At 39.1% G+C, this 26,667-nt stretch overlaps 1 protein-coding gene across 2 annotated transcripts; it reads left to right on the top strand.

Annotated features, from left to right (window-relative positions):
- The first annotated feature begins 7,957 nt into the window (after positions 1-7,957).
- LOC117500436 (moesin-like) lies at positions 7,958-25,460 on the top strand. Of its 2 annotated transcripts, XM_034153339.1 has the most exons (13): positions 7,958-8,257; positions 17,123-17,206; positions 17,647-17,742; positions 17,847-18,121; positions 18,238-18,321; positions 18,735-18,881; positions 18,991-19,087; positions 19,180-19,343; positions 19,642-19,772; positions 19,892-20,052; positions 20,191-20,283; positions 21,632-21,862; positions 23,380-25,460. In XM_034153339.1, exons 1-13 carry the CDS (start codon positions 8,246-8,248, stop codon positions 23,542-23,544), a joined length of 1,740 nt encoding a protein of 579 aa, XP_034009230.1. In that variant the 5' UTR covers positions 7,958-8,245; the 3' UTR covers positions 23,545-25,460. The 2 variants fall into 2 exon arrangements, with proteins under 2 accessions (XP_034009230.1, XP_034009231.1); XM_034153340.1 differs by lacking the exons at positions 7,958-8,257; positions 17,647-17,742; positions 17,847-18,121 and having other exon boundaries at positions 17,148-17,206.
- The last annotated feature ends 1,207 nt before the right edge of the window (positions 25,461-26,667 follow it).

The following is a 26,667-nucleotide window of genomic DNA, read 5'->3' as shown; positions in this document are numbered from 1 at the left end:
ATTAATAATCATTAAGGTGGAATCTATCTATATCCCGAATAATTCGTATTGCATCCAGGGGTAGAAACATGTTTATTTCTGCTGTAAAGTTGGGCATTTTAACATGGGGTCTATGGAAATTCATCCTTTCTGCAGTCATCGCCTATCGGCCAATCGATGAACTGCAGTTATTGGCCTCCCGGCTCTGCCCCAGAGTTTGCAGCTTGGTCCCAATAGTATGAAGCTGCAGCGTTGGAGACTGCAGTTTCAGGACCGCATTCCTGGGACCGCACTCAGCCCTAGTTGTTTTGCAACATCGCCACCTAGCGAATTGGATGCCCGCAAAAGTACAACCAGCGAGTATTGGGTCTCATACACAGCGAGTCTCTTTAGACATTGTAATGCTTGTTATTAACGATCTAAAAATGCATGAAAATATGTTTTTCTTACAGAAATGTTATTATTATTGTTAACGACAATTTGTTGTTATTATGTTTTTGTTTTTTTAATAACAAATGTATTTTGTATGTCAGATGTCAAAAGATAGTCTTTTATAATTGTCAAATCAAATTTGACATACATCGTAAATTCATATATATATATATATATATTGTAGTAATAATGATATAATCTATTTATAATTGTAAATGTATATTGTAGACATACATTTAGATGTATATTTTGTTAAAAGAAAACTGTTAATTTAGTTTTTGGGAGAAGGGGTGGGATTAAATATGTGTAAACTCCTTCCCACGCCTTTTCGGATGTGTAATTAGGTAGATCATTTGTTTATATATAATTTGTAAGTCAATAATATTTAGTTTATCAATTTGATACTGCTTACGTTTCTACAGTATCATAATTCTCTTGTTTCATTTCATTATTGTATTACACGTTCGAAATAATCAAATAAAATGTGTCTTTGAAGAGGTGCTTGATTACTCAAAAACAAAAACAACTGTTAGTGTGTTTATGCACCTGGCTGCCAAAGATAAACATGCAGTTTGACCGAGAGGCATTTCAGTGCAGAATCAATTTTTATTTATTTAGAAGACGGGCACAATTTCCTTAACACGGACACGGAATGACCTCTGGAGTCCAGCATGTCTTTGAGTTCCTCTGACCCTTCCTCTGAAAGTGGAGAGGACACTGAGGATTCTTCACTGGGTTGAGGCGGGGTCTGTTGTTCCCTCAGCCACCAGAAAACAGCTCCAGCTTCCCGGGAAGCCCTCTTCGGAGTAAACACCCTCCAAGATTCCTCGCCGTCCACTTCTCCGGTAGCCTGTGCCAACGTCCTTATAAAGATGGTCGCATTGAAAGCACCCGGTTTCATTAAACAAATAACCAAAAAAGGCTAACAGTTGGTTTTGCAGCGAGTCATCATAGGCTAACAGATGACTGTTTCCCTGTAAGACTCACATTTAACACGTGTTGCTTGTATTGCTGTCCAATTCAATACACCAGAATAGTTGTTAACTTTAAACAAACAACACGATTCACATTACTCACACTCTTACTGTAATTAGTGATTACATCAACAATTAATGTAGGACACCTAGTTGGGCTTGCCAAAATCACGCTACAGTTTCATTAACCTGTTAAGCCCGAGAGACCCCGGTACCGGGGCACTGCCGCAACATCTTGCAGGAAACAGTGTCTGAGGGCATGTTCATTTAATAAACTATGAATGTTTTATATCCATGTAATGGGAAGAAACTCATCTAACTGATCTTTTTTTTTTTTTTTCAAAAGAAAACCCACAATGCTAACACTGAGCCTCTGAATTAGCAACGAGCGAAAAATGCTAACAGATTACTGCACCGAAAATCACTCACAAAACCTTATTATTTATCTTTTCTCTACATCCATGACATCGATTCACATCGTGAGGTGACACAGAATCAATGGGTACCCTCATTATCACTGAATTATACGAAATCGCGACGTTATAAGCAAAAACAGACATCAAAACATTTGACGCTAGGTAGCTAAAAATGCTAACAAGGTTACCTTGGCTCTGTAGTCTCTCCAAAGTGGTCTTCAATGGCATTAAAACGATAAAAACGCTGCTGAAGTTAATCCATAGGTTAATCCAATGTGTCTGTGTCCCTTTGAAATGATTTCTGATAATCCATGAGCAGGGTTGGGTTGTAACGGAATACATGTAACGGCGTTACGTAATCAGAATACAAAAATCAAGTAACTGTATTCAGCTCGCGTTACATTTGAAAAACGAGTAATCTGATTACAGTTACTTTCGTAAACCTGAAGTGAATACATTTTGGATTACTTATTGGAATTATTGGTGGAAATATTTCCTCACAACATTTAATATTCATTACTAAAGGTACAGCCGAATCATCACAGCGCGCAAAACCTATTACCGCCGCAGATGGACCAAAAAAGGGAGCGTTTGAAAAAAATGCGCGGGTCCGCTCAGTGAAACAATAACAACGAAACATGGAGGAACAAAAGTCTGCCTTTAAATCGTGTGTGTGTGTGTGCGTGCGTGTGTGTGTGTGTGTGTGTGTGTGTGTGTGTGTGTGTGTGTGTGTGTGTGTGTGTGTGTTGTGTGTGTGTGTGTGTGTGTGTGTGTGTGTGTGTGTGTGTGTGTGTGTGTGTGTGTGTGTAGAGGTGTGTCTGTATCCTTTCTAATGATTCTGAAGGTAAACACAGTGAAGGCGGTGCGTGAAAGGCGGTGCGTGAAAGGCGGTGCGTGAAAGGCACTGCGCGCTCCTCTTCTCAGAGGCTGAGTTAACCCTCCCGCTGCCTCCTGGTGCTGCAGAGATTTCATGAGGTGAAGGAGGTTTTCCTTCTATAAAACAGCTGTGGGCAGCAGATACTGTGAGAGTTACGGACATGAATTCATAGATCAAGGCAGACTGGTGCACACACTCTCCTGTTTTGCCAATCCGGTGCTTAAACAAATATAGCTCTACACCCCTGGCCGAAATGTCCTTAAAATGAAGTCCGAGTTCGAAATATATCTCAAATAATGTATGCACTGTAATAGAAGTGCTCCACTTCCTCCTTGGCGCACCGGTAACTATCTCGAAAATAAATAAATAAGTCGGGATAACGGACTTCATATCATTCATATGGAGTGGGGCCAGACTAATGTGGAAGAGCAAATGAAATGGCAGGACAGAAGGCGACACGCCCGCTCTAAGCCGTGTCCCTCACTCCTCACATCCCAAGCTGCATCCCCAAAAAGTGTATTATGTTGTTACATCGTTTCAGATGTTATGTGCCAGTTGTGCTCTTGATAAGCCATTAAAACAGTAAAAACACGTTCAGTTTTTGAACTGTTGAAACAACTTCAAACATTCAACTGCTACTCAGTAGTATGTATCTAATACCTAATATATATATATCATTCCAATAACTTGTATATAGACTCATACTGCACTATTCCACATCATCACTTTATTTCATTTTTATAACTATTATTATTTTTGTATTGCTCATGCTCTTATTGTTATTATGTTATGTTATTATGTTGCATTGTTGGAGAAGCCTGTGACATAAGATTTTCAACTGCATAATTACTCTGTAGCTATGTCAGATTGACAATAAAGAACCTTGAACCTTGAACCTTGAGTTTCCTTTTGCTTTTTGAGTCTCCTGTAGCCTACACCAAAACATACCCATCTGTGATGGAAAAAGAAAGTAATCCAAAAGTAATCTAAAAGTAATCTGAATACGTTACTTTTTTAAGAGACGTAACTGTAACTGTATTCGGATTACTTTCAGAGCCATGTATTCAGTAATCAGTAACTGATTACATTTACAAAGTAACCCTCCCAACCCTGTCCATGAGCAATGAGATTGATAATCCATGTTTTTCCGTTTCTAGATATCAGAGCTAGAGTGTAGCTTCACTCTAATGCAAAATTACATGCGCAAAGCCCCCACCTTTTTGTTTCACAATGAGTGTGTGTGGGGGACCCCCCCTTCGATTCTATTGGCTCTAACGGTCAGAAAGAGGTGTCAACCATCAAAATCGAGCAAGGGGGGCCAGAGATATGGAAAATCCACCCAAATGACCCCAGAAGTGGTTTATTTTTGCTAAATCTCTCTAAAAAGGTCAAATGTCACTTGTTTTGCATCAATCTTGATACAGGGTACTTATTATATGTTGTACTTTGGATTCCTAAAGCTTTTAGTCTACCTTACCATCATCCAATGGTAGTTTTCACTATAAGTAAAAAAGAATTATACACACTATAATTTACAGTTTTTTACTATGTAAAATCTGAATTTTCTTTAAAATAAAAAACATCTATATTGATTCTGACTTTTCTACATCCAACTCACAGGTTTATCATTACTTTGAGAAAAAAGATTATTAATTTAACCCTTTTAGAAGGGAAGATATGGTCATTTGTTCTGGGAATGTCATTTTCGAGCCTGAGACCTGAAAAACAGGCTCAGGGCTTAACAGGTTAAACAAAAAATCAAATATGCTAACAGTTTATTTTGCCGAAAGCTATAGCTAACGAATAATTGTTTTTAGTGCCTTTAATACGGTTAGAAGCTATCATAAGCTAACAGGTGATTGTTTGTATTGCCTTAAGACTATCATAGTTAACGTTAGCTAATCACACTTCATTTCAAGACACCGGAATTGTTATTAATGTTAAACAAATAAAACTTTAAAAGCACTTCACATTACTCACATTCCGTGCGTTCTCCTACTCGCTAGGTGGCAGTGTCACAAAAAACTAGGGTCCTATAGGACTGCAGTCCTGAAACTGCAGTCTCCGAAGCTGCAGCTTCATGCTACTCCTTGGTCCACACGCAATAGGCACCAGAAACGTGTCCTTCCACACGAGACCGCTTGACCCGCTGGAGACGCTGTAGTACATATGCCGGGCCTGTAAGTGGCGCTGTACTTCTGCCACAAAATACACCAAAAGCAGCGAAGAAGATTTACGAGCATGGTTTCCATGGTTGCCCTTCGGTTTATTCTCCGCGGTGGATTTAGCAGCAGAGGTGCCTTAGGCGGAAGTAGATGGGCGGGACTTCGCCTCTATAGAGAGGCGAAGTCCCGCCCATCTACTTCCGACCCATGGGACCTTATTTCGGAAAAATTATGTATTGTAGTCAATGGGGAGAGAAAACTTATCTTTCGATCCCGTTTGAATTGTGCCATGAATTACACATATGATGTTTGTCAATCTTAAAAAATGATTTCCATGTCAAAAAAGTCACAGTTTGTCGTAAAACTGTTGAAACATAAGACTATGAAAAATACGCAACTAGAAAGACTACAAATCCCAGAGTAAGTGATGTCATATTTGTTTTCCTCCACTAAATATAAGAGATAGCTAGGATAAGATAACTTTAACAAGATGCCTGTGTGCTTAGTACCAGGTTGTAATCATACCAGCAATGGGTCTTGCTCGTTCTTTCGCTACCTGTCTGATGAAAGGACCAGAAGTGGCTGGATCAAGTTAGCTACCTAGCTAGTAGCAAGCACGTTAGTTAGCATTACAGCCTTAGCCTTGTCATTTTTATTAGCCTTAAAGGTAGGGTAGGCAATTCACTTCAGAAACACTTTTTGTTATATTCCATGGAATGCTTTTAACATCCCGATAGCAATGAATAAATTAAATGCTTTGACAATAAATATAGACAAATATTTCATCTGTGGAAGCCGTGGCGCTGTAAAAAGCACGACCAATCATCTGAGCCGGCCCGGCTAAAATAACTGGATGGCCTACCTGCCTGTCAGCCTTCCATCTCGTGCACAAACTTATCTCGTGCCCTCATTGGTCATGTGCACGTTCGTGTGTGTTGGAGGAGGGGCTCTGTAAGGAAGTCTGAAGGAAGGGGCAGATTTTTTTTGGTTGTGTACTTTCAAATTCTAGCGCACTTGAGCTGGTTTCTCCATTCTTACCTACCCTACCTTTAACATGAAGTAACATTAAGTAACCCAAAATGTTAAACAGTAAGAGTAGTAGTAGTCATATTTCGTGAACCCTTTGAAGAGTACAGTCACACCAATGTGATCATTAATACACCGTTTAAGCCCGGATGCCCCCGGGGGAGACATGCTAACGCGAACGCTACATTAGCATCGGTGATCTTTTCTACTTCATGCTATCTGCACAAATGGTTAACATTGAACATTAAAAAGATCAGGCAGTTCAGGGAGAATCGAAGGAAGGCAGGCAGGCAGGCAGCTTTGCATGACATTCTTCTGGACGTGTTTCATTGTGGTGATAGTGAGGGTAGTCAATCCCTTTTTTGGCAAGACAGTAGTGACGGCCATCTTGGTGACATGTGTTGTTGTGCGAGACCAGAGATGTAGTTCATTGAGCGGTTTCACACAAAAGTCTTACTTCACAGTTTTACGGCAAAACATTTTTTTTTTTACTTGCAAAATTATCTTTTAAATTGACAAACATCATATGTGTAATTCGTACCAATTCAAACAGGATCGAAAGATAACTGTTCTCTCGCCATTGACTTCAATACATAATTTTTCCGAAATAAGGTCCCATGGAGGTCCACCGGAAAGGGAGGGACTTCGCCTCTCTATAGGGCGTAGACACGGAGCCGTTTGGCCCCCCAGAGCGTTTCGTCCGCAGATCTACCCACCTTGGGACCCGTTATCGTTATCTGCGTTTCCCTGTTGGCCGTGTGGCCGAACCGTCTATATGATAGATAACTGTAGCGGATACGACCATTACCGTTCTCGTGTGGCTCCAGCCTTAGTCAACCACACAATGTGAATAAAGATGTCATAAAATAAAAATATTGACTAGAAACACATATGTGTTCCACTCTTTCAGTAACATTTGTATTCTATGCTAGCATAGTTCATCCCAAAAGACCCCTTCTATAAACCACAAATCAAATTTACTCAGATTAAGTACTCAGATCCTTTGTTCAAGTAAAAGTGGAAATACGAAGGTCCTACAATAGTCTTTTACAAGTGAAAGTCCTGAATTCCAAGTGTTTCTTTAGTATAATTAAGTACTATCAGTAAAGAAGGTTACTTAATGTATCAAAAGTAAAAGTAGAATGCATTTACCTTGTTTTCCTGTCCTGTATAATACACTTAAGTAATATTTCATTGGTACTTCCTTTCTGTTGTATTTATTGGCATTTGATATTCTGGTGTTTGAGAAATGAATACATCTAAATATCAGGTTACATTACTTTTATATTGTGATGCTTAGTTAAGGTTTTTTTTTTACTGTTCAATTCAATTCAATGAATGCTTTAAAAACTACCATAATTGCTAAGTGGTCCAAAAAATATTATTGGTTTAAAATAAGTAAGATATATTAAACACAGGCACATTACAATGAAAAAAGTATAGCATATTATATAAATGAATTTAAGAGTAAAGAAAACGTGTTTAGAAGTACAGCACAGTAAGGTAATTTGTAATGTTAATGGAATACATTTTTTGTAGTGAAAGAAAAAATGCTGGTTAGTTTTTTTGGCTGCAGTATTTGTATTTTTGTATTTTTCCTTTATTCAAACAATATATACGCACAAAACATTGACATCAGGAGTTCACAGGTAGGCTACTATACAGAATAAAAAATATATAGCCTACAAAGAAATAAATATAAAGAAAATAGTGATAAAAACAAAAGGTTACATTACGAGTAAAATATTCATCAAATACACATTTGGTTTTTGATTCCCTTCTTTTAAAAAATATATTAAATACTGGTGCCATATTGTTGTACTTCTACGTACAAATGTGCAAAATTTGGCTTAGTCAGTTTATTTCTTCTTGTGAATGTGACATTTGAAAAAAAAATCAAGTTGAAAAAAAAACAATACTTGTATCAAATCCATCATCTTTAAAGTGTATACAAATGTCCTCCTAACTACAATTCGATCGTCTTTTTAGAAATACTTTTTGTCTGCAGTAGAGGCAGCACTGCAGCCATGATGATGCGGCTGCTGAGGCGGAGTCAGCCGGCCTGAAGCCTCTCTTTCTGTCTGGCTGGCCGCTGTCCTGTCATCGGCCTGGGTGTGGTCTTGCAGTCTGGGGTACCGTTAGCAGGAAATCAAGCTCCAGTCCATTTCACTTTAAGGCTAAACAAAGAAAAAAAGACTCTTACGCCAGTAAGGTTGAAAATAGTCCCTCGTTGTAAAGCTAGAAGTAACGATTGTGTCCTCGCGACCGGAAAGCGTTAGATTGGCGCCGTTGTTCTGATGGGAAAAAGTTTTCCGCTGCTCGTCTGATTTATTAACTTTTTTATCAAACGTGAACCGGACGTAGAAGAAAGGAAAGATGCCGAAGACGGTAAGAATGAAAACTGCTATAACACTATCATTTGAAAACTGCCGTATTTGTTCTGTTTCTGTCTCCATTATCGCAAGAAAAAGAGAGTTGTGACTCTTTGTTTGACACTAATAGGCTACTTAATATAGTGTATTAGCCTTCTAATAAGCCTAATTGCATTTCTGTTACATATTAGAGCATTTTAGCATCCTTTACATCCCTTCAGACTCACCCGAGGAATAACGGGGTACTTTCCGTTATGTGTGTGCCCGTGCGCGCTCCCGCCTGTTTGTTCATTAAAATGTAGCGCCTTTAATCACAGAATTCATTCAGACTTTTGGGCTCAATGCGACACGTTGTAACGTTACTATAAGCCTCTTTACACAAATATAGAGACCGAAATCTCATTTAGAGAATCGGCTTTGAGCGGAAGCCGCTGTGTGGCCTGCAGTAGCAAACTAGCTAGGCCTCCTTTTCAGTACAAGGAGGGATTTGAACTGTCATTCACGCCAGCTGTGCTGCCCAAACGTGGAGCAAATGGAGGCAAACTTTAAACAGGGATGGGGCAAAAGGGGAGCCTCTAAGAACTAGTATGCCTTTATGGCACTATTAGGAGTAACGTTTCTCTGTCCTGTGATACTAAATGAAGAAGCACCCATAGATTTATAGATTTTTTCTGGTGTATCTTTGAACAAAGAGAAGGATGGCCGCACACAGTGATGTCTCTTTGTTTAATTCAAACAGCATCAGAACAGGAAAAGCCCAATGTTTCCGGTTTAGGCCTTCACCAGTGGCAAACAGAAGTGAAAGTGATGTCTAACTCATTGCATGGTTCGCCCCTTATGAAAGCAACAGTTAGGCTTTGACTCAGCATAATGCTTTCTGAATTAAGATAGATAAAATAGAGAGTGAAATCTGTGTGTGCAGTCCTTCTCATCCACAGTCTGCTCGGAGATGTGATAACCACATGCACACTCTGATAATAAAAAGAACATTAAGAGTCACTCATGGGCCATTAGATGAAGTACAAAGCCATTTAGATGACAGGGTAAACGCTGCAATTCATTAAGTCACTTTATTAGTTTTCATTTTCAATGGAGCCGCTTCAGATTATTACTCCCTGGGTATATGCCCAGGGACCAGGTCGTCATGATCGTCGACCCGCAACTGCCAAGGGCTCTCTGGCCAGTTGGACGGGTAACCAAACCAAACCAAACTCACAATTCATCCCCATTATAAAAAAACTCATCATCATTTTGAGCGATGTGACGCTAGGTTATTTTTAGTAACAGCGTAATTGTTCAAACTTGCATGCATGTGTATGTTATCACTGTTGACATCATTCACCTTAACTTATGAACTCTTGCACTTCCAAAGTACAAGTACAAATGGTAAGGAGGGCTATTGCTGCTTTCTTCCTGCAGCATTCTTTCTGCTACAGTAGTACTTCCTCAATCTTTTTTCCATCTGTCAACCTGAAAAAATGTCATAGCATCCTGCCATTTAAAGTGTATCTTTAAAGAGCAATCCCTATAATCATATCATCATTTAAAAATAAACTTTACAGGATAATATCAAATGAAATTATCCTTTTTTTCCTGTGTTTATATAATCTTTATATGTGTTTTAAGTCCTTAGCTCAGTGTCAGTCTTTGGTCTAAATCTTTCAGAGGGATGCTTGTAGCCTCAACAACACCAGAGTAGTGGCCTGTAGCAGTGTGTAGCAGCTACTGAAGTAACAGCTGGGACCCCAATGACCTCTACAGAATCTGTTTGTCAGTCAGGATCTGTTCACAAGCACAGGGACAGTTCAGCTGTATAGCAGAGACATTTGCCTGTACAAAAATAAAGAGTTTGAAAAGAGGAAACCAGTAGTGGACAGAATAAATGTTCAAGAGGAAGCATTTAAGTTTTCTAAACAAACAGGGACAATAACGTGACCAAAAAGGATTGTGGGATATATTTTAGACAACAATTCTTATATTCAATATGGGCAGCTTATGATGTGTTTCCAATGTAAAAATATAAAATAAGGTGTGGTTATATTGTCACTTTTGTGCATGATGCAGCAAAGCCTAAATACATCAGACTATATGCTGCTAAGTCATCGCACCCAGACATTTTAATTAGTGGTCTGTTTTCCTTGAGTACATCTTTTGTCACCGTCATGTGTTGATGCAAGGCGTATGAAAGAAGGAAGCTTCACACACTGATCCAGCAAATGATCCAGAGCTCACTCTGCACCCAGGGAAAGTTGTTTCCCACATTTGTAGTCACACCCACAGCAAGCCAGCTCAAGGAGTACATTTCATGGCTTGGAAAATCGTTTTCCATCAGCTGTTTTGGTGATTTATTCAGTGTTAACTACACAAGTCTTGACATTTCACAAAAGCAATTATTATTGCGAAACCCTGACTTTGCTGGACTCCTCTCGGCAGTGCTTAGGCTTCCAAAGGAAGTCATGTTGTGACTCAAGGTTTCTACTCTTACATCAGTTCCTCTCTGCTAATTTCCTTGCCTGCAGCCTTATAAGGACTTTCACATCACAGTGTAGCTGTTCTCCTCCCTGCTTTCCTCTAGCAGGTCCTCTGATGCCATGCTCCACATTAGATTGTATTACAGCAGTGCAAAAAGTCAAGTATTTAACTCTCTGATTGTCAGTGGTATTTTTCATTTAGTGGGTATTAGTTTTGCTTTTATATTTTTTAGATGTAGCTGTGACGTGTTTCTCCATCTCATAATCTTCTAACAAAGCACACCCAATATACTTAAAGTTACCTCTTAAATCTGCCATTTTTGCCATAATTACTTTAAAAGCCTTTAAACGTTTTCTGTTTAGTTTTATTGTTAGAAATTACCGAATGTTGTTATGAAGCCTTTTTTTCCAGTTCACTGACTGAAATGCTGAACAGGCCTTGACAACAGTAACAGTTTCTCTTATTTTCCTTCTTGCAGTTTGAACAATAGGAGCATTTGAGTTTAAGTAGCCGACAGCAGAGAACCAGCCTGTTTTTTAACCAGTTCTTCATTGTTCCCAACTGTTTAATTAAGTTCATTATATTAACTGTAAACACATTTTTATCAACAGAAACTAGCACACAGAACTTGAGCCTATAACTTACCATTTTTGTCCGTTTTGTTGAATTCACGACAGAAGCAGTTTTCTTGTTTGGAGGACCAAACTATTAACAAGTGTGACTATGGAGAAATGATCAATGGAAAGACCCAGCGGTATGCAAGCAGGGGATTACAAGAGTGTGTAGTGCACATAGCAGAGCAGATTAACAGTGTGTAGAGGCAGAGCTGCTGGACAAACTACAATCAAAAGTTCTGGGGTCTTTACACAAATAGTTCAATATTTACTGTTATGAGGTTGTGAGAAAATCTGACTTCTGAAAGTAAGTTCCTTGTTGTTACTCATTTTTGTATCTCATATGTAATTATCCTCTGTTTTATTTGTTATTCTGTAGTTGTTTTCGGATTGAAAAGATGTGTTCACCTTGTTTTCTGTGTAGATGTTATTATTTTATTTGAAATAATCTCCATTTATACGGTTTGTCAAATAATCAATTTGTTGAGTTAAAACACAGATATGTAAAAGTGTGTTTCTCTAAAAAGAAATTGCAAGAGAACCACTTTTAAATCGGAAGTATACCAGTGATATTCTCATACGTTTCTTGGAAATCAGTCATTCAGCATATAAAGCTTCACATCAATATATTGACTAAATAACTAAATAAATTGTAAGACCAACATGACTGATTAGAGAGGGCAGTCCTACATCCAACTTTCATTGACAATGGCCCCTATGTTATGATAATACAAGTGTCTAGTACAACCTTCAAGACAGCGAAATGTAAACTGTGAACATTACATAACTAAATAAAATCATAAGCAGGTCATTAGCGAAAGCATTAGCCAACATAATATTGCATCACTTCATACTGCTAACAGAATAGCCTGTGGTTTGTATCACTAGATGTCTTGTTTGGTAAACATTGTGTGTTAAGTCATTACTACACAAATATAGTTGGAGGCTATTGCACTGTTAATATGTCTGCATTGAGAGAACTGTTGCCAGTGGACATCGTATTGATGGGACTGCAGGAATTTGCATTAGAATAAATGTCATCAGGTACATATAAATGTAAATTAGAGAATATAGTCTTCCTTTTTTTTGGGTCTACATATTTGTGTGTATGGCTGTGACCAAAAGGTTTGATTTGAACCCAAAAGCAGAGTTGGCAGTCACAACCAGTCCGGATAAAACGGTCCTTACTTGGTCATTAGGCAAGGCAAGGCAAGTTTATTTATACAGTATAGCACCTTTCAACAAAAGGCAATTCAAGGTGCTTTACAAAAATGAAAGACATTCAGACAAAGGCATTTAAAAACAGTCATTAAAAAGAAAAGATAATAAAAGAAACATTAAAAGAAAAAATACATGAATAAAAAGTTACAGTGCAGTTTAAGATATGAATAGTTCACACAGAAGTTCCACTTTACTGATGCCTTTCTTTAAGGTTTCTCCGAACATGAGCTGTGTACGCTTGTATGGCACATACGTCCCGAGCAGCATACACAGAGAAAACCAGCCAGGACAAAGTCCCCAGACACTGATCCCCTGGGGTTACTAGCCCCAAATGTTCATTAACCAAAAACGAAACAGCTCAGTTTCAATTAAAAGCAGTGGCAAAAAGATAAGTCTTCAGCCTGGAAGGAGGCTTACAGTTGGCAACATGATGGCAGGCACGATTAGCAAACAAATGCAGGGCAGCTGGTCAGAAGGAAGGCAATATGTCATCACCCAGAGCAGCCCAGGCAACATAGTCAATAAAGCCAGGAGTAGTAAAAGTGTGCTGGCAAACAGATCGGAACCCCAAGTCACGGCAGCATTTTTGGGCTTGATCCAGATTACAATTTTTTTTATCACAAGGTAAAGTCAACTGAGTTCTCGTTAGTGCTTTCGCATTTGAGACACAATCTCAGAAATGTGCCTTGTCCTACCAAATTCCAGCATCAATTATGAGCAAAATTCTCCCTTATTCTAGTGTTCTGTCCTTTTTTCTTGACAGACTATTATAGGGTCTTTATAAAAATTATTTTTAAAAAACCTGGGAAATTGGCGCCAATTCAAGCCTTGGGGAATATTATGAAATGACAGGCCCAAAAGCTCTACAATAGAGAGAACAACCATGATATAAGAATAAATCCAAAGGATATAGAAGATGGGAAAGGATGAAACAGCAGCCTCTACCACACATTTTTTAGAAAGCTAGTTTATCATTCTTGACATTTCATTGTTTTTTTTTTGAAGTGGTCGTGGGAAACGGTTATAAAAGACCCTTTGCCCTTTGTGTTTACTGTTCCCCTGCTTAGGGAGAAAACTCCTCTTCTACATCCTCCCTCTTCCTGTCACCCAACCTGATTCTTTTATGTTATCCTTCAAGGCCCACCAGCACAGGCTAATCTGGATAGTAGACAGGATGAGAACAGATTCAAGAAAAAGGAGAACTACTGTTTTTAGTACTAGGATCTTAATTGCTTTTTGAGAATGTATTTTTTTCAGCTCACTGAAAAAACATGACTGTATTAGAGAAGATTCTCTGTATATTGTATTCTGAGGATATAATCATGCTTATTGTCTTGCTCACAAGTCTTTACACATGATTTTCTTTTAATTATTAGCTGCAAGCAATGAGGGCTGTTATGCTGGGCCTCTCACAGATGTGTTCATCACTGCACATTTTCACAGCTTCGCATCACTGCATAGCTGTTAACTGTATGTGACAAGGTTAGAGTGGAAATATCTGTACCTACCCTGTAAACAAATTCTGACACAACTGTTCCACCTCCTTAAACCTTTCATTTATTTTGTCTCCTAAGTGGATCATTATTTTGTAGCCTCTAAAATCCACACATCGTCTTTCAGACAGGCTGTGGATAGGGTGGTGGTAGATGTCAGTAGCATGGTTGCTGTGGTAACCAGGGTGGATCCATTGTTAAGAGATGTTAAGCGTAGTTGCTGACCTTGTACGACTGTTGTACATAGTCAGAAGTATGACTCAGATATAGCAACCGTTGTGTATAGCAACTTGTTATATGTGCCACAGATAAGATAGTCTTTAAATGCATGGCCTGTGCTAATAAGCTCAGTTGACCTCTCGCATAAACCTTGCCTTGTATTGTTTGTAGAGTCAAATTAGTATAGTACTGTGAACATAGATATTGACCATCCTACTTACGAATCCTGTCAGCATCCACATACATAAGGATGCTCCCGAGCCAAGAATTCTCTTGCTACTGAAACCACTTTGCGGTATCTTCATGTCGTCATGGCTTTGATTGTGAGCAGCACACACAGATAGCACTGGGGTGGGAATGTAAGGGGCGTGACTGAATGCCAGGACATCAAGGATTCCCAGAGAACATTTGTATGATTAATGTCCTTCCTGTAACATTGTTTTTTGAATGAAAAGCAGAAGTTCACATGCATATGAATTTTGAACATCTGAGTAAAAAAAGTGTTATTTTAGACTGTTCTTATAACACTTGCCATGCCCTGGGTTGTACTGCTTGAACCAAACCCTCTCTGTCAGTTCCAGTGGTTTTGCTTCCTCTAACTAATAAGGTAACAATGGGTGTTTCCCAGTTCTCATCATGTGGGTTTACTTCTCCATTTGCGCGTTATTCTTGATAGCTATATCATACTGTATAAAACAAAGTGGTACACTACTGAGAAATAATATATACTGAATTGTATCTCTGCTGATAGGAATAATGCAGCTTTGGATAATGTTAATCTTTCTGTTTTACCCTTCATTCATTGGTTTAGTGTTCAGCATTACAACTAGTACGAACCAGTTGTAATTATACTGATATTAGGTCTAACTTAATTTGCCTACTTGTTGATAATATGGATGTAATGCATTGTTGATCTGCGTTCAAATCCATGCAAGTGAATGAATGAATGCAGATATGTGCAATGTCAGCCTGCTGTTGGTCAAAAAGGTTACTATTTATGATTTAAAACAGTATTTGATTATGGCCAAATGCCCAGTTGTGAACACATATTTCTAATTATTCCAACACTATATGACTGCAGTAAAGGCCCTTTCTTCCAATGTAATTTTAATTGTCTCCTCCTTGGTCCATGCTACACACTTTCGCCAAGTTTAATTCAATTTGGCTTGAATTTTTTTTCGTAAACCTACTGTCAAACAAATAGACAATAGCCAATTTGAAGACCTACCTAACCCCTTGTTGGATGTAATACAATAACCCAAAGTTTCACGCAGTCAGTACAACACAATTGGATTTGAGATATGCATGAAAATATACATAGTTGTACCTTTGTAAAAGCTGTTAATGGTCCTGCTGTGATAAAACAAAAGTTAAGAATAGGTCATGGAAACTTGACACGTGCGCCTGGGAGGGGGTTTTAGAGCATGTGCTAATAATAGTGTGTTAAGTGTTTTTGAATTCAGGCCATGAGAGACACACCCTAACCAGGCAGAAAATGTACGAGTGCAGTTCCTTTTTATGCAGAATTAGTCACACTGACAGAGGAAATGAAACAACAGGGTGGTCACGAACTGAACTCTTATCTACACTAATGAAAAAATGTTCACAGAAGTTTAAAGAGTGGTATGTCTAGATGACTTGAGGCATCTGTCTCAGAGTTCAGTGTGTAGGCCCAGGTTCTAGGTCTGGCTACAGCTCTTTCTGCTGGTGATGACAGGAAGTGACAAGAGGGGCAAGTATCCTGAGCAGTAAATGGGGTCCTGCTGACATGTATGGGAAAGAACGCAACTCTAATCAGCCCCGCAACTGGGAAATAATGCATACCATTGTTGTTCAGCGCCGGCGTGGGCCTCAGCCGGCACAGTTATTTCCCCACAGACATGTTTGCTGTTTTCCATCTAGAGGACAGAGAAAATGAAAAATGCCTACACTGTCAGTTTACTCATTACAGAATGAGTTTATTCTCCGGGCAAGGGACTTTAAGGTTAAATATATTCATATAGTACTCAACATATCCCTCTTTTTAATATACAAACAGTCCATTAAATAAGAAAGGCCTCTGTTAATGAACTGGCTGTAACAGTGCGCTACCTGAAGATGGTAAACCTACCTAACACATTCTATTCAAGGCGACTAGCTTACCAGAAATCGTACAGGTTGCTTGACACATGACAGGATGTAGGCGACTCTCATGAGAGCTCAGTGTTCAGCAGCAGTGCCTCGCAGCCACCAGAGGATGTGGTTACTTCCTGTAGATACGTTCTATACTGAGACAGAGTCTGATTGGCACTTTTGTCCCACACGCTGCGGGACCCTGAGACACGTTTTTGTTCATAATGAATACACACATCAAATGATTTTTTGTTGATGGTGTGGTTGGCTGAGTGTTCACAGTACTGCGTGAGTGTGTGCACTGATGGTTGTGGGTGGGTGCACCTTTACTGCTTGTGCAAAGCCAGGTTTATTTAAAACCTTCCCAACAGCTCATTTTAAAATAAGTAGAATCATAAGTCATGATGCAACCTTTATAAATTCTTTGTGGCAATCTGTAGATTGAATTCTGGTCTCCTACCACTAGGTGGCAACTGTGGGACATTTTCAAATTCTATTCATTGTAAATGTAAGTAAAGAAACATGATTCTTTTTTTGTTTTATTAAAGGCTAAATGTACAAACATAATTTATACGTTGGTCATTAGTTTTGGAGTCATTTCTTTGGAAACAAAAGTCAGAAAAATCTCTGTTCAAGATTCATAATAACACCATGATGTATGTGGGATACGTTCACTTTAACTACAATGCTGTCTATATAGAGTTATAGTTTATAAAAGTGTTAATGTTTTGGATGTGTTTTTTCCCTCAGATCAGTGTAAGAGTCACCACGATGGATGCTGAACTGGAGTTCGCCATTCAGCCAAACACAACGGGGAAACAACTCTTTGACCAGGTATGAAAAAGTGATAACTTGTCACCAGTGTTATGCTTAATGAGAGAAACACACATTTTAATGAAATGTAATTTGGAAGCACAAGTTATATGTACCTATTACCCAAATAGTTTTATAACTTATTATTAGGAATATAACAATTATTACAGTCAATGCAGTACATTTACAGCCATATAAACAACACATTGCATATATTACTGCAATATCGATAAAGTACAGCAAAATGCATTCATAACGTAACATTTATTTGTTTTTATATTGTTGTCCCATGAAAGGTTAGGAGGTTCTTAGTTCACACAAAACATTTGCTGTCTTTGTGTTGGATGTTTGTTAGTGTGAATAAAACAAACTGCACCTGTTGCCTGTGGTTCATAGACCTGTTATAGAACAGAGTGAGGTGAGGAGGCCCATTATGAATACTTCTGCTGTTATATTTTCAGGTTGTTAAGACCATCGGTCTGCGAGAGGTTTGGTACTTTGGACTCCAATACCAGGATACAAAGGGTTTCTCTACATGGCTCAAGCTCAATAAGAAGGTAGCTAACACAGTTCTGACATTCTTTGTCAACATTGAACTACTTTGCTTTACCTGATTCTGTTAACAGAAGTTAAACCTCACCTGTGTCCCGTTTAATTTAAGGTGACAGCCCAGGATGTGAGGAAGGAAAGCCCGCTGCTTTTTAAGTTCCGTGCCAAGTTCTTCCCCGAGGATGTGACAGAGGAGTTAATCCAGGACGCCACGCAGCGGCTGTTCTTCCTGCAGGTGAAGGAGGGAATCCTAAATGACGACATCTACTGCCCTCCAGAGACAGCAGTGCTCCTAGCCTCCTACGCCGTGCAGGCCAAGTATGCTGACTACAACAAGGAAGTGCACACCCCAGGCTATCTGTCCGGTGAACAGCTGCTCCCTCAGAGGTAACACAGGTTTATGTCACCGTATCCACAGGATAAATGTCACCTTTCGCCCAGTGTCTTGGTACAAGATGTGTTTCTCTGCATGACTTCTGACACTTGGATGTCTTGGTTTTCAGAGTTTTGGACCAACACAAGCTCAACAAGGACCAATGGGAGGAGAGGATTCAAGTGTGGCACGAAGAACACAAGAGCATGATGAGGTAACAGCTTACACACAAGTGAACACTACATGATTGAAGAAGACATCTTTGCTGAAAGCAGTTCACTGTAAAAGGCCAAGCGTGTAATCTACAGCTTTCATTGATACCTTTTTTCTTTAAACTGAACCAATTATTGCCAGTTGGCAGGGTGTTTTAGGAAGACTTAACAGTGAAGTGTTGGGATAGCAAACACCCAAATACACATCAACATACCATGCTGTTGTTAGCTAACAAATGATCTCAGCTATGTCTTGTCTCTGGGAAGATAAAAGGGTCGTTCTTGACATTGTGTCCAAACTGTTAATAATAGTAGGCATCATGGAAAGGCAATTCCCTTTATATGGGCTGGGGATCTTGCGTTTTGTGTGATTTTTGAAACTGTTATAGCAACACAAACACTTTGTTTTCCACAGAGAGGAGTCCATGATGGAGTATCTGAAGATCGCTCAAGATCTGGAGATGTACGGAGTCAACTATTTCAACATCAAGAATAAGAAAGGAACAGAGCTGTGGTTGGGAGTGGACGCTTTGGGGCTTAACATTTATGAACAGAATGACAAGTAAGTGATTCCACATAAATGCAAGTGATTAGCATTATCAGTGGGTTTTTCATGTTTTAAATGTAATGCATCTGACCCAGAAATGTTATATTTGCATTTTCTTCAACAGAATGACGCCCAAAATTGGATTCCCTTGGAGTGAAATCAGGAACATTTCCTTCAATGACAAGAAGTTTGTCATTAAACCAATTGACAAGAAAGCACCTGTATGTAAACCCTTAATATGAGTAATACCAATGTATAAATCACCTGTCTATGCATTACTCCTACTAATACAAATCTGTAACGTGTGTTTTAGGACTTTGTATTCTACGCTCCGAGGCTGCGCATCAACAAGCGCATCCTGGCTCTTTGCATGGGAAACCATGAGCTGTACATGCGCCGCCGCAAACCTGACACTATTGAAGTGCAGCAGATGAAGGCTCAGGCCAGGGAGGAGAAGAATCACAAGAAGATGGAGAGGTAAGGGATACAAACGGTTGTCTGCGACAGTACACTGTGCTACCTTAGAAGCCATTTGGAAAAATCAGGAAATACCCTTCAACTGAAAATGTACCAAATGTAATCACCACAGTTTGTTATCGACCTATATGGCCTGATTTTAAAAAGTCAATACGAGGGTCAGGTCTTTGCTGGTTATGTGTAGATGAGTATATATATATATATATAAATACCCTGTGTATAATATGGTGATCCTCTGCTCATATGATCATCATTTCTGTATAATTCAATACCTTTTGTTTACGTTGACTACAACTAGAGCTCTTCTGGAGAATGAAAAGAGGAAACGAGAAGTTGCCGAAAAAGAAAAGGAAAAGATTGAAAAGGAAAAGGAGGACCTGATGGTGAGATTAAGGCAGATCGAGGAGCAGACGAAAAAAGCCCAAGAAGGTGGGTTACTGTCAGATTTAAAGAAATGATTGTGTGTGCACTGTAATAAAATGTGACAGGGTTTATTTCTGACATGATGCTGACCTTTAGTGTTCCTCTGTTTGTGTGTGTGTGCACAGAGTTGGAGGAGCAGACACACAAGGCTCTGGAGCTGGAGCTGGAGAGGAAGAGCGCTCAGAAGGAGGCTGGACGTCTGGAGAACGATCTGAAGAGCGCCGAGGACGCCAAGTCAGCCCTGCTGCAGCAGTCAGAGAACCAGATGAAGAACCAGGAACACCTGGTCAGTTAACACAAAACAATAATAGTCTAACCATAGGAATTGAAACTAGAAATATGTAAGGCTTTTTTTTCCGATTTCAATTAAATGTATTCCAATGCTTCAAATATTTCAAATATCTAAAAGAAAATGTCCTTTTAGGCGACAGAGTTGGCCGACCTGACTTCGAAGATCTCCCTCCTGGAGGATGCCAAGAAAAAGAAGGAGGATGAGGCAGTGGAGTGGCAACAGAAGGTATGATCTGTGAAACAACTTTTTGTGGTAACCCAATATTATTCTTTTTTTATTACAATGACTGCAACATTAAGGTACAAAGGAGAGTATTACTGTCTCAGGCTCTGTTTTTAGAACTCATGACATGAAAAGATAGTGTAGACTTCGCAGCGTTAATAGGTAGTTACAGTTACACAGACACATGTCTTCTTCCTTCCCCTCTTGCCCTCTAAATATGTGTTATGGCCATCGTGTGGTGAGAAGTGAGAACGACAGCTAGGTTACTGTGATGATTCTCTGGTTAAATATATTTTGTGGGAGAGAAACTCCCTCTGGAGGGAACTTTGGGATTTTAGCCTTTGCAGACCCTTAACATGCACAAAAACTATACAACTTATATGGGAAACCCCCAAAAACATAATAGGGCCCATTTGAAAGAAGGTAAAAGTTCATTAACGAGTTGCAGCACTGCTTTTTGTGAAGCCAAATGGCATCACGAATAGAAGTTAAAGGCACCTGTGTTTGGTGGTCAGCTATATTGGCATTCAAACTGAGCTCAGTGTTGCTGACGGTGTCCCCCCCCCTCCCCCTCCCTGGTGGCACTGTGAGGGGCAGACATTCCTGAGGCCTTGTTGTGGTGTGTTTCTGGGGGAGGGGTTAAAGCTCACAGCTTGCCTCTTGTCTTTTTTGGTAAAGACCAATGTGTGCCAGCCCAGCCCTGACATTCTTTTGGGCAGTGTGACTCATGCTGTTTGGGGGGGTGACGGCTGTCTTCAAGTTAAGGAAATCCTGCCATAACTCTATTGCGCTAACATGATATCCTGCCTTTTAAAAGAATGCAATGTTAAGTGGTGGTTTCCATGTTGTGCCTTTTTGGCAAACACTTTAGTTCCAGTTCAAATTCCAGTCTTACTCAGAATAGGCTCTGATTCCTAGCTGCTTATGGAACTCTGGTCAGTTACATTTCGTGAGTCTTTTTTTCAGCAGATTTAAAGGGCAATGCCACCAAATCGAAAACATATCAAATCTTATTTTCAAAGCCTGGGGGAATTAAATTAATACTTACGAGCGTCTCTATCAAAGCCAGAAAATAGAGAATTTTAAAACTATTACTTGTGAAAGTATCGAGCCTGAAGCTGCTCCATAGGCAATTATTAGGAAAATAATTGTTGGACCCACAGAGAAATGTATCCCAAAAACATTGGATAGAGGGTTTTTAATTTGTGTGGCTTTCTGAATGAATGTGTAGAATCAGAATGACTTGTTGTTAGTATTTTGGACTCTCAACACATTTCTATCCATACACTCTCTGTCAAAATGTTAGCCAGCCTTATAAATGACCTAATTGGCTCTGTCTCTCTTCTCTCAGGCCGTCATGGTGCAGGAGGACCTGGAGAAGACCAAAGAAGAGCTGAAAAGCAAAGTGATGGTGGCTCACATTCAGGAGCCCCTGAACGAGGAGAACGAGGACGAGGAGAACGACGAGAGCACCGCCGAGGCCAGCGCCGAGTTCGGGGCGGAGGTGGCGTTCCAGGACCGCAGCGAGGAGGAGCGCATGACCGAGGCCGAGAAGAACGAGCGCCTGCAGAAACATCTACTCGTAAGTCCTCCCTGTCTCATACACAGTGGCGTTTTTATATGTACAAAAGTGGTGGGGCACAAAAAACTTAGATGTCTATATATAAGCTTCTGCAGTGACGTGCAGTGAGGTTCATGGCTGGTGAGGCACTGGCACTGACTCTTCAGGTTTACAAATATTATATTTTGACCTAAACCAAAATATAATATTATTTTCAAAAGCTTTTTTTGTCTGATGCTTCGATTAATTTTAAACAGACAGTTCAACAAAAGGATACCCAAAAAATGTAATTTTATCATTTAAATATTGAATTGTTCTCTCTTAGTAAGATCCCATTTTCAATACAATTGCGGTCTTACCTTGACTTGAAGATGAAGTCCATTTGCCTATATCCTTCTGGACAAAAATGTCTATAACTTTTTTGTAAAAGTCCTCCTTATCTTCTTGTAGTTTCAAAAGTCTATCAGAAATCTAATCGATAGATTTATGATTCAAAAATTATAAAAGTAGGGTAGACATGTGGATGTTATCCGGCTGAACAAAACGTGCATTTATCTAACAGGTACGTTTCCCACAGATCTTATTTGGAGCTATTTTCTAAAATCCTATGGAGAAATCTCATTGCTTTTTTGTCGAGGGAAGCCAAGCGCAGCTTACTTCCTGGTTTTAGGACGCGTCACTGCAGCTCTCTCGTCTCCTCTTCACACACCACACTTTTCGCGGCACACGTACTTACAGCCAATCAGCTCTGAATTATGTGAGATGACGTATGGTGGGGATGGCAGCTCAGTGCCCCTATGGTCATTATTTTTTTGCCACACACATTAAATAGGAAAATACTCTGAGCATGCGCAGTGTCGTTTTTACAGTCACCGTTCAGTTAGACAGTGAGAGGGAGGGGCATGATCAGGTTTTGTCCCACATGGCTCTAAACGGCTCAATAAGCACACACTGTAGACACTAATTAGAAGAACACTGACTAAAACAGAAATGTGCAGACGAATCAGATGATTAAACATGATCTTCAAATATATTTTATATATTTATTTATTTATTTTTTGCATTTTTTGTAATCATTATTTGTAATACTTTCTGCTGACACTAGGTGGGGCTGTGCCCCACCTGCCCCTAATGACCAGTCGCCACTGCTCATACATGATTATACGGAACATTCACATACACCCATGTTGTGATGGGTGTATGTGATGATTTGTAAGTAGGAAATATAAATGCACAAGACATTAGGGGACACTTGCACTGAGTAGACTCTGAGGGTGAATCCATCATATTTTATTGATTTTCTAAAGAGTATTGTGTGTTTATTATATATGGAGGATCATAAGGGAAATATGTGATTTTTATTTTTTAAATCTACCCAAATATGATTTCTCTGCAAATTCTGCAATTAAGTCAGAATTCTGAGAAAAACGAAAATGGACTTTTGGTCAGATCAGTAAAAACATTAGCACATTGGGCCCTTATGCTCTTTTGACACCCTCCTGTGAGCTGTTTTAATTCTGCGGTGAATGTGTTTTCAGGCTCTGAGCTCAGAGTTGGCCAACGCTCGGGATGAGAGCAAGAAGACGGTGAACGACATGATCCACGCGGAGAACATGAAGGCGGGGCGAGACAAGTACAAGACCCTCAGACAGATCCGCTCAGGAAACACCAAGCAGCGCATCGACGAGTTCGAGTGCATGTGATGCGCTCGCTCCGCGCCGCTAAAGCCCACACAGCTGGACTGCAGTCCTGCCTCACACGAGCTGTTCCCCCCTGCCCAAATAAATCAGATCCACATCATGACATGGTTGCACAAGCACAGCACAGTGTACAAACATGGATCGGGAAAATACTCCATTTGTTATCATTCCTAACTTTGAATTTAGGCAAGTCACTGGTTGAAAAGGGACATACTGTATTTTATTAGTACATTCCTCACAAGGGGTTTATGTAGCATTTGAGTAATGGGCTCACGCCTCATTTCATGACACATTGAGTTAGCATTTTTTATTTCTTTATATATTTCTGTCGCCTTTTTGTATCATGATTTCAAAATAAAAGGCTCCGAGACCATTCCCTCTTTCTGATTGGTCTCTAACCCTGTCGACATTTTCCTGCTGCACACATGCAACGGTTCTTCACAGCAAGCTGGAATTTATTATGATCTGATGCTCAGAGTTTAAACCCAAACGCACTGTTATGTGTTTATGTGGAGCATTTTTAGAGCAGTATTATTTTTTGCCAATTTATAATTTGAGTGTATTCTGGATCTGCCTACTGTTACAAATCATTCAGTATTTACACCCCAAGGAGATATTAAAAATCGATTCCATTTAAATTATTTTGTCTGTTTTTACATTTCTGAACAGTCAGTTTGCAACTATATGTTGCTGTTATTCAGTGCCAATACATATTTAGTCAGCATTCAATTAAAAACATCATTTGAAGTTGATTTCACTGTCTCTTTAAGAGTTTGACCTTAGTTTTATTGCTATGCTTTTATGTTTTAATACTGCTTATCAGTGAGGATGTTGTTTGATAATCAGAATGCATAGATACAACCCGTACAGCATAAGGAATCACACTGTAGTCGTTACAAGTCAAGTTGGCTTTTGTTTTCATAGAATCTAATGCATAGAGTTATATAATTTCATTATACATGCACTGGAAAACCAATGAGTCAAGAAAGCTTTCTGGACATGATTTCCATTGCATGCATCTTTGATATACTGTTTGTATTTGATTTGTGTATTTTGTAATTTGGATTTGGCAGAAGTGATATCATTTTGAGGTGGAAAGCAGACACCACTGAGGATATTTTTGTATTATAAAACCTAGAAGTACTTGTCAAATTTAAAAGTTTTGATTGTGAAGGAACAGGATTTTGAAAACAGTATTTTTTGTAATTGAACAGCTCTCTGCTGAAGGAACAAGCAACACCCCAGAGCCTGGGACAGGACCAAGCCAGAAGCTCGAGAAAACTCTGTCCATGGCATGTTGCTAAAGACAGGCAAAATACCATGAAGGGAAATATCAAACCAGGCCTAAACATTTTGCATACAAATGTACATAATTTCTTTCAGCATTTCTCCTGATTCGTTTCGGCTTCAGAAATATTAAGGGGTTTGCTTGTTGTCGGATTTGTTAGAAATTAGTGTTTGAAAGATTTATTTACATTATTTTGCGAGTTTAAAGTAAATGTATTTTAGATTTTTTTTAATGTTATTGTCATTTGTACCGATATGCATTTTGATACTCAGTATTCTCGCCCATTGCGTGGTCTAGTTTGTGTATGTGCCATGAGATAAAATGCAGTTGTTGCTATTTTAAATAGCTCTCCATGCCTTCAACAGTTACTTTCATAATGCTGCACTGTATGTTATACCTGAAGCACCGTGTATTGACTGCCTTCTTTGAAGAATCAAGTGTACTTTGTACCCGAGTCATGTCTGAAAAAGAAATGCATTAGAAGATGCTTCTCAATATTTTGTCTTGAATTAAAAAAGGGCTGAGTCATAATTTTGTAAATCTAGAGACAGTGCCTTGTCCAAGTTTTTCATCAGATCTTGCTGCTTCAAGTCTTCCTTTTACCAACGAATAAAAGTCAAATTGAACTGTACATTCTTCATCTGATTATTTCCTTACTTTTACTTTTAACTACTTTATATCTGTGATGAATGAAGTATAAAACCAGTTCATTTAGTGGTGTTCCATAAGCATCATGACATACACATGTAAGTTTTGGGGTATTTTGCTTCTATGACATGCCTTTGTTCAGAATAGTTGAAATAAAACATCAAAAATATACATTTAGATGTTTCTTTTACTAACTTTGTTTATATTTGTTGGAAGAAATCTCATAATTTCAACAAAAGTTTGCATTATATAATGCCCCGCTACAATACTTAAAGATGACAATACAAAAAACTGAAAAATAGTCTTAAAATAAATAATCTTCTTGGTGAATTTCATAGTAAAATTTATTAGTTTAAGTGTTTTACTAGTAGCTTTAGTGTCTTTTTTTTCATACGTTTCATTCCTATCCATATTTTGAAAGATCTACAGAGGGGTTTGTACATCATTAATAGACTGATTTATATATCATCTTATTCTAAAAAGCCTGGCTAAAAATACATTTTATTTTCAAGTGGATATTCACAATTTATTAACATTTATCCAAAACCTTCAATGTCTACAAACTGAAACAAATATTTTAAACCTGGCTTTATCCAATAATCAGTTTCATTTTTATGCAAATTATATTGAATAAGATACTGCCTAATTTGAATATACATTTAAAAAAAAACATGTCAGTAGACTTCAATCAACTGGGGAAGTTTCATGGTAATATCTGACCATTTTTAAATGAATGTTGTCTCTTAACTCTACAGTGATCACACTCAGCACATCTGCCTTTGGCCCTGCATTCAGGACCCATTTACACGGGAACGCAAACGCAAACGAACCGAATTCGATATCAAAAAAGTATTCCGTTCACACGGATACGGCTCAATAAACGTGTCCCTTCACACAGACCGCTCGACCTGCTGGAGACGCTGTAGTACATATGCCGGGCCTGTAAGTGGCGCCACAAAATACACCAAAAGCAGCGAAGAAGACCCCCCGAGCATGAGCCGCGTTCACACCAAGTACTTTGCCGTACTTAGTGCCGGCACTTAGTGCCCCGGCACTTATTACCCCAGGGCACTTAGTACAGATCGCGTTCACACCGGAATAAGTTCCCTGAGGGAAGATTACGCAAATGAGCCGCTGACGTCACTTCGTCTTCTTCTGCTTTGGGTTTACTGGCAGGCCGTAAACCACTT

The sequence above is a fragment of the Trematomus bernacchii genome, unplaced genomic scaffold (assembly GCF_902827165.1).
Source record: "Trematomus bernacchii unplaced genomic scaffold, fTreBer1.1, whole genome shotgun sequence".
Taxonomy (NCBI): Eukaryota; Metazoa; Chordata; class Actinopteri; order Perciformes; family Nototheniidae; genus Trematomus; species Trematomus bernacchii.
Note: the sequence above shows the minus strand (reverse complement) of the source record. Positions and strands in the feature narration are given on the sequence as shown.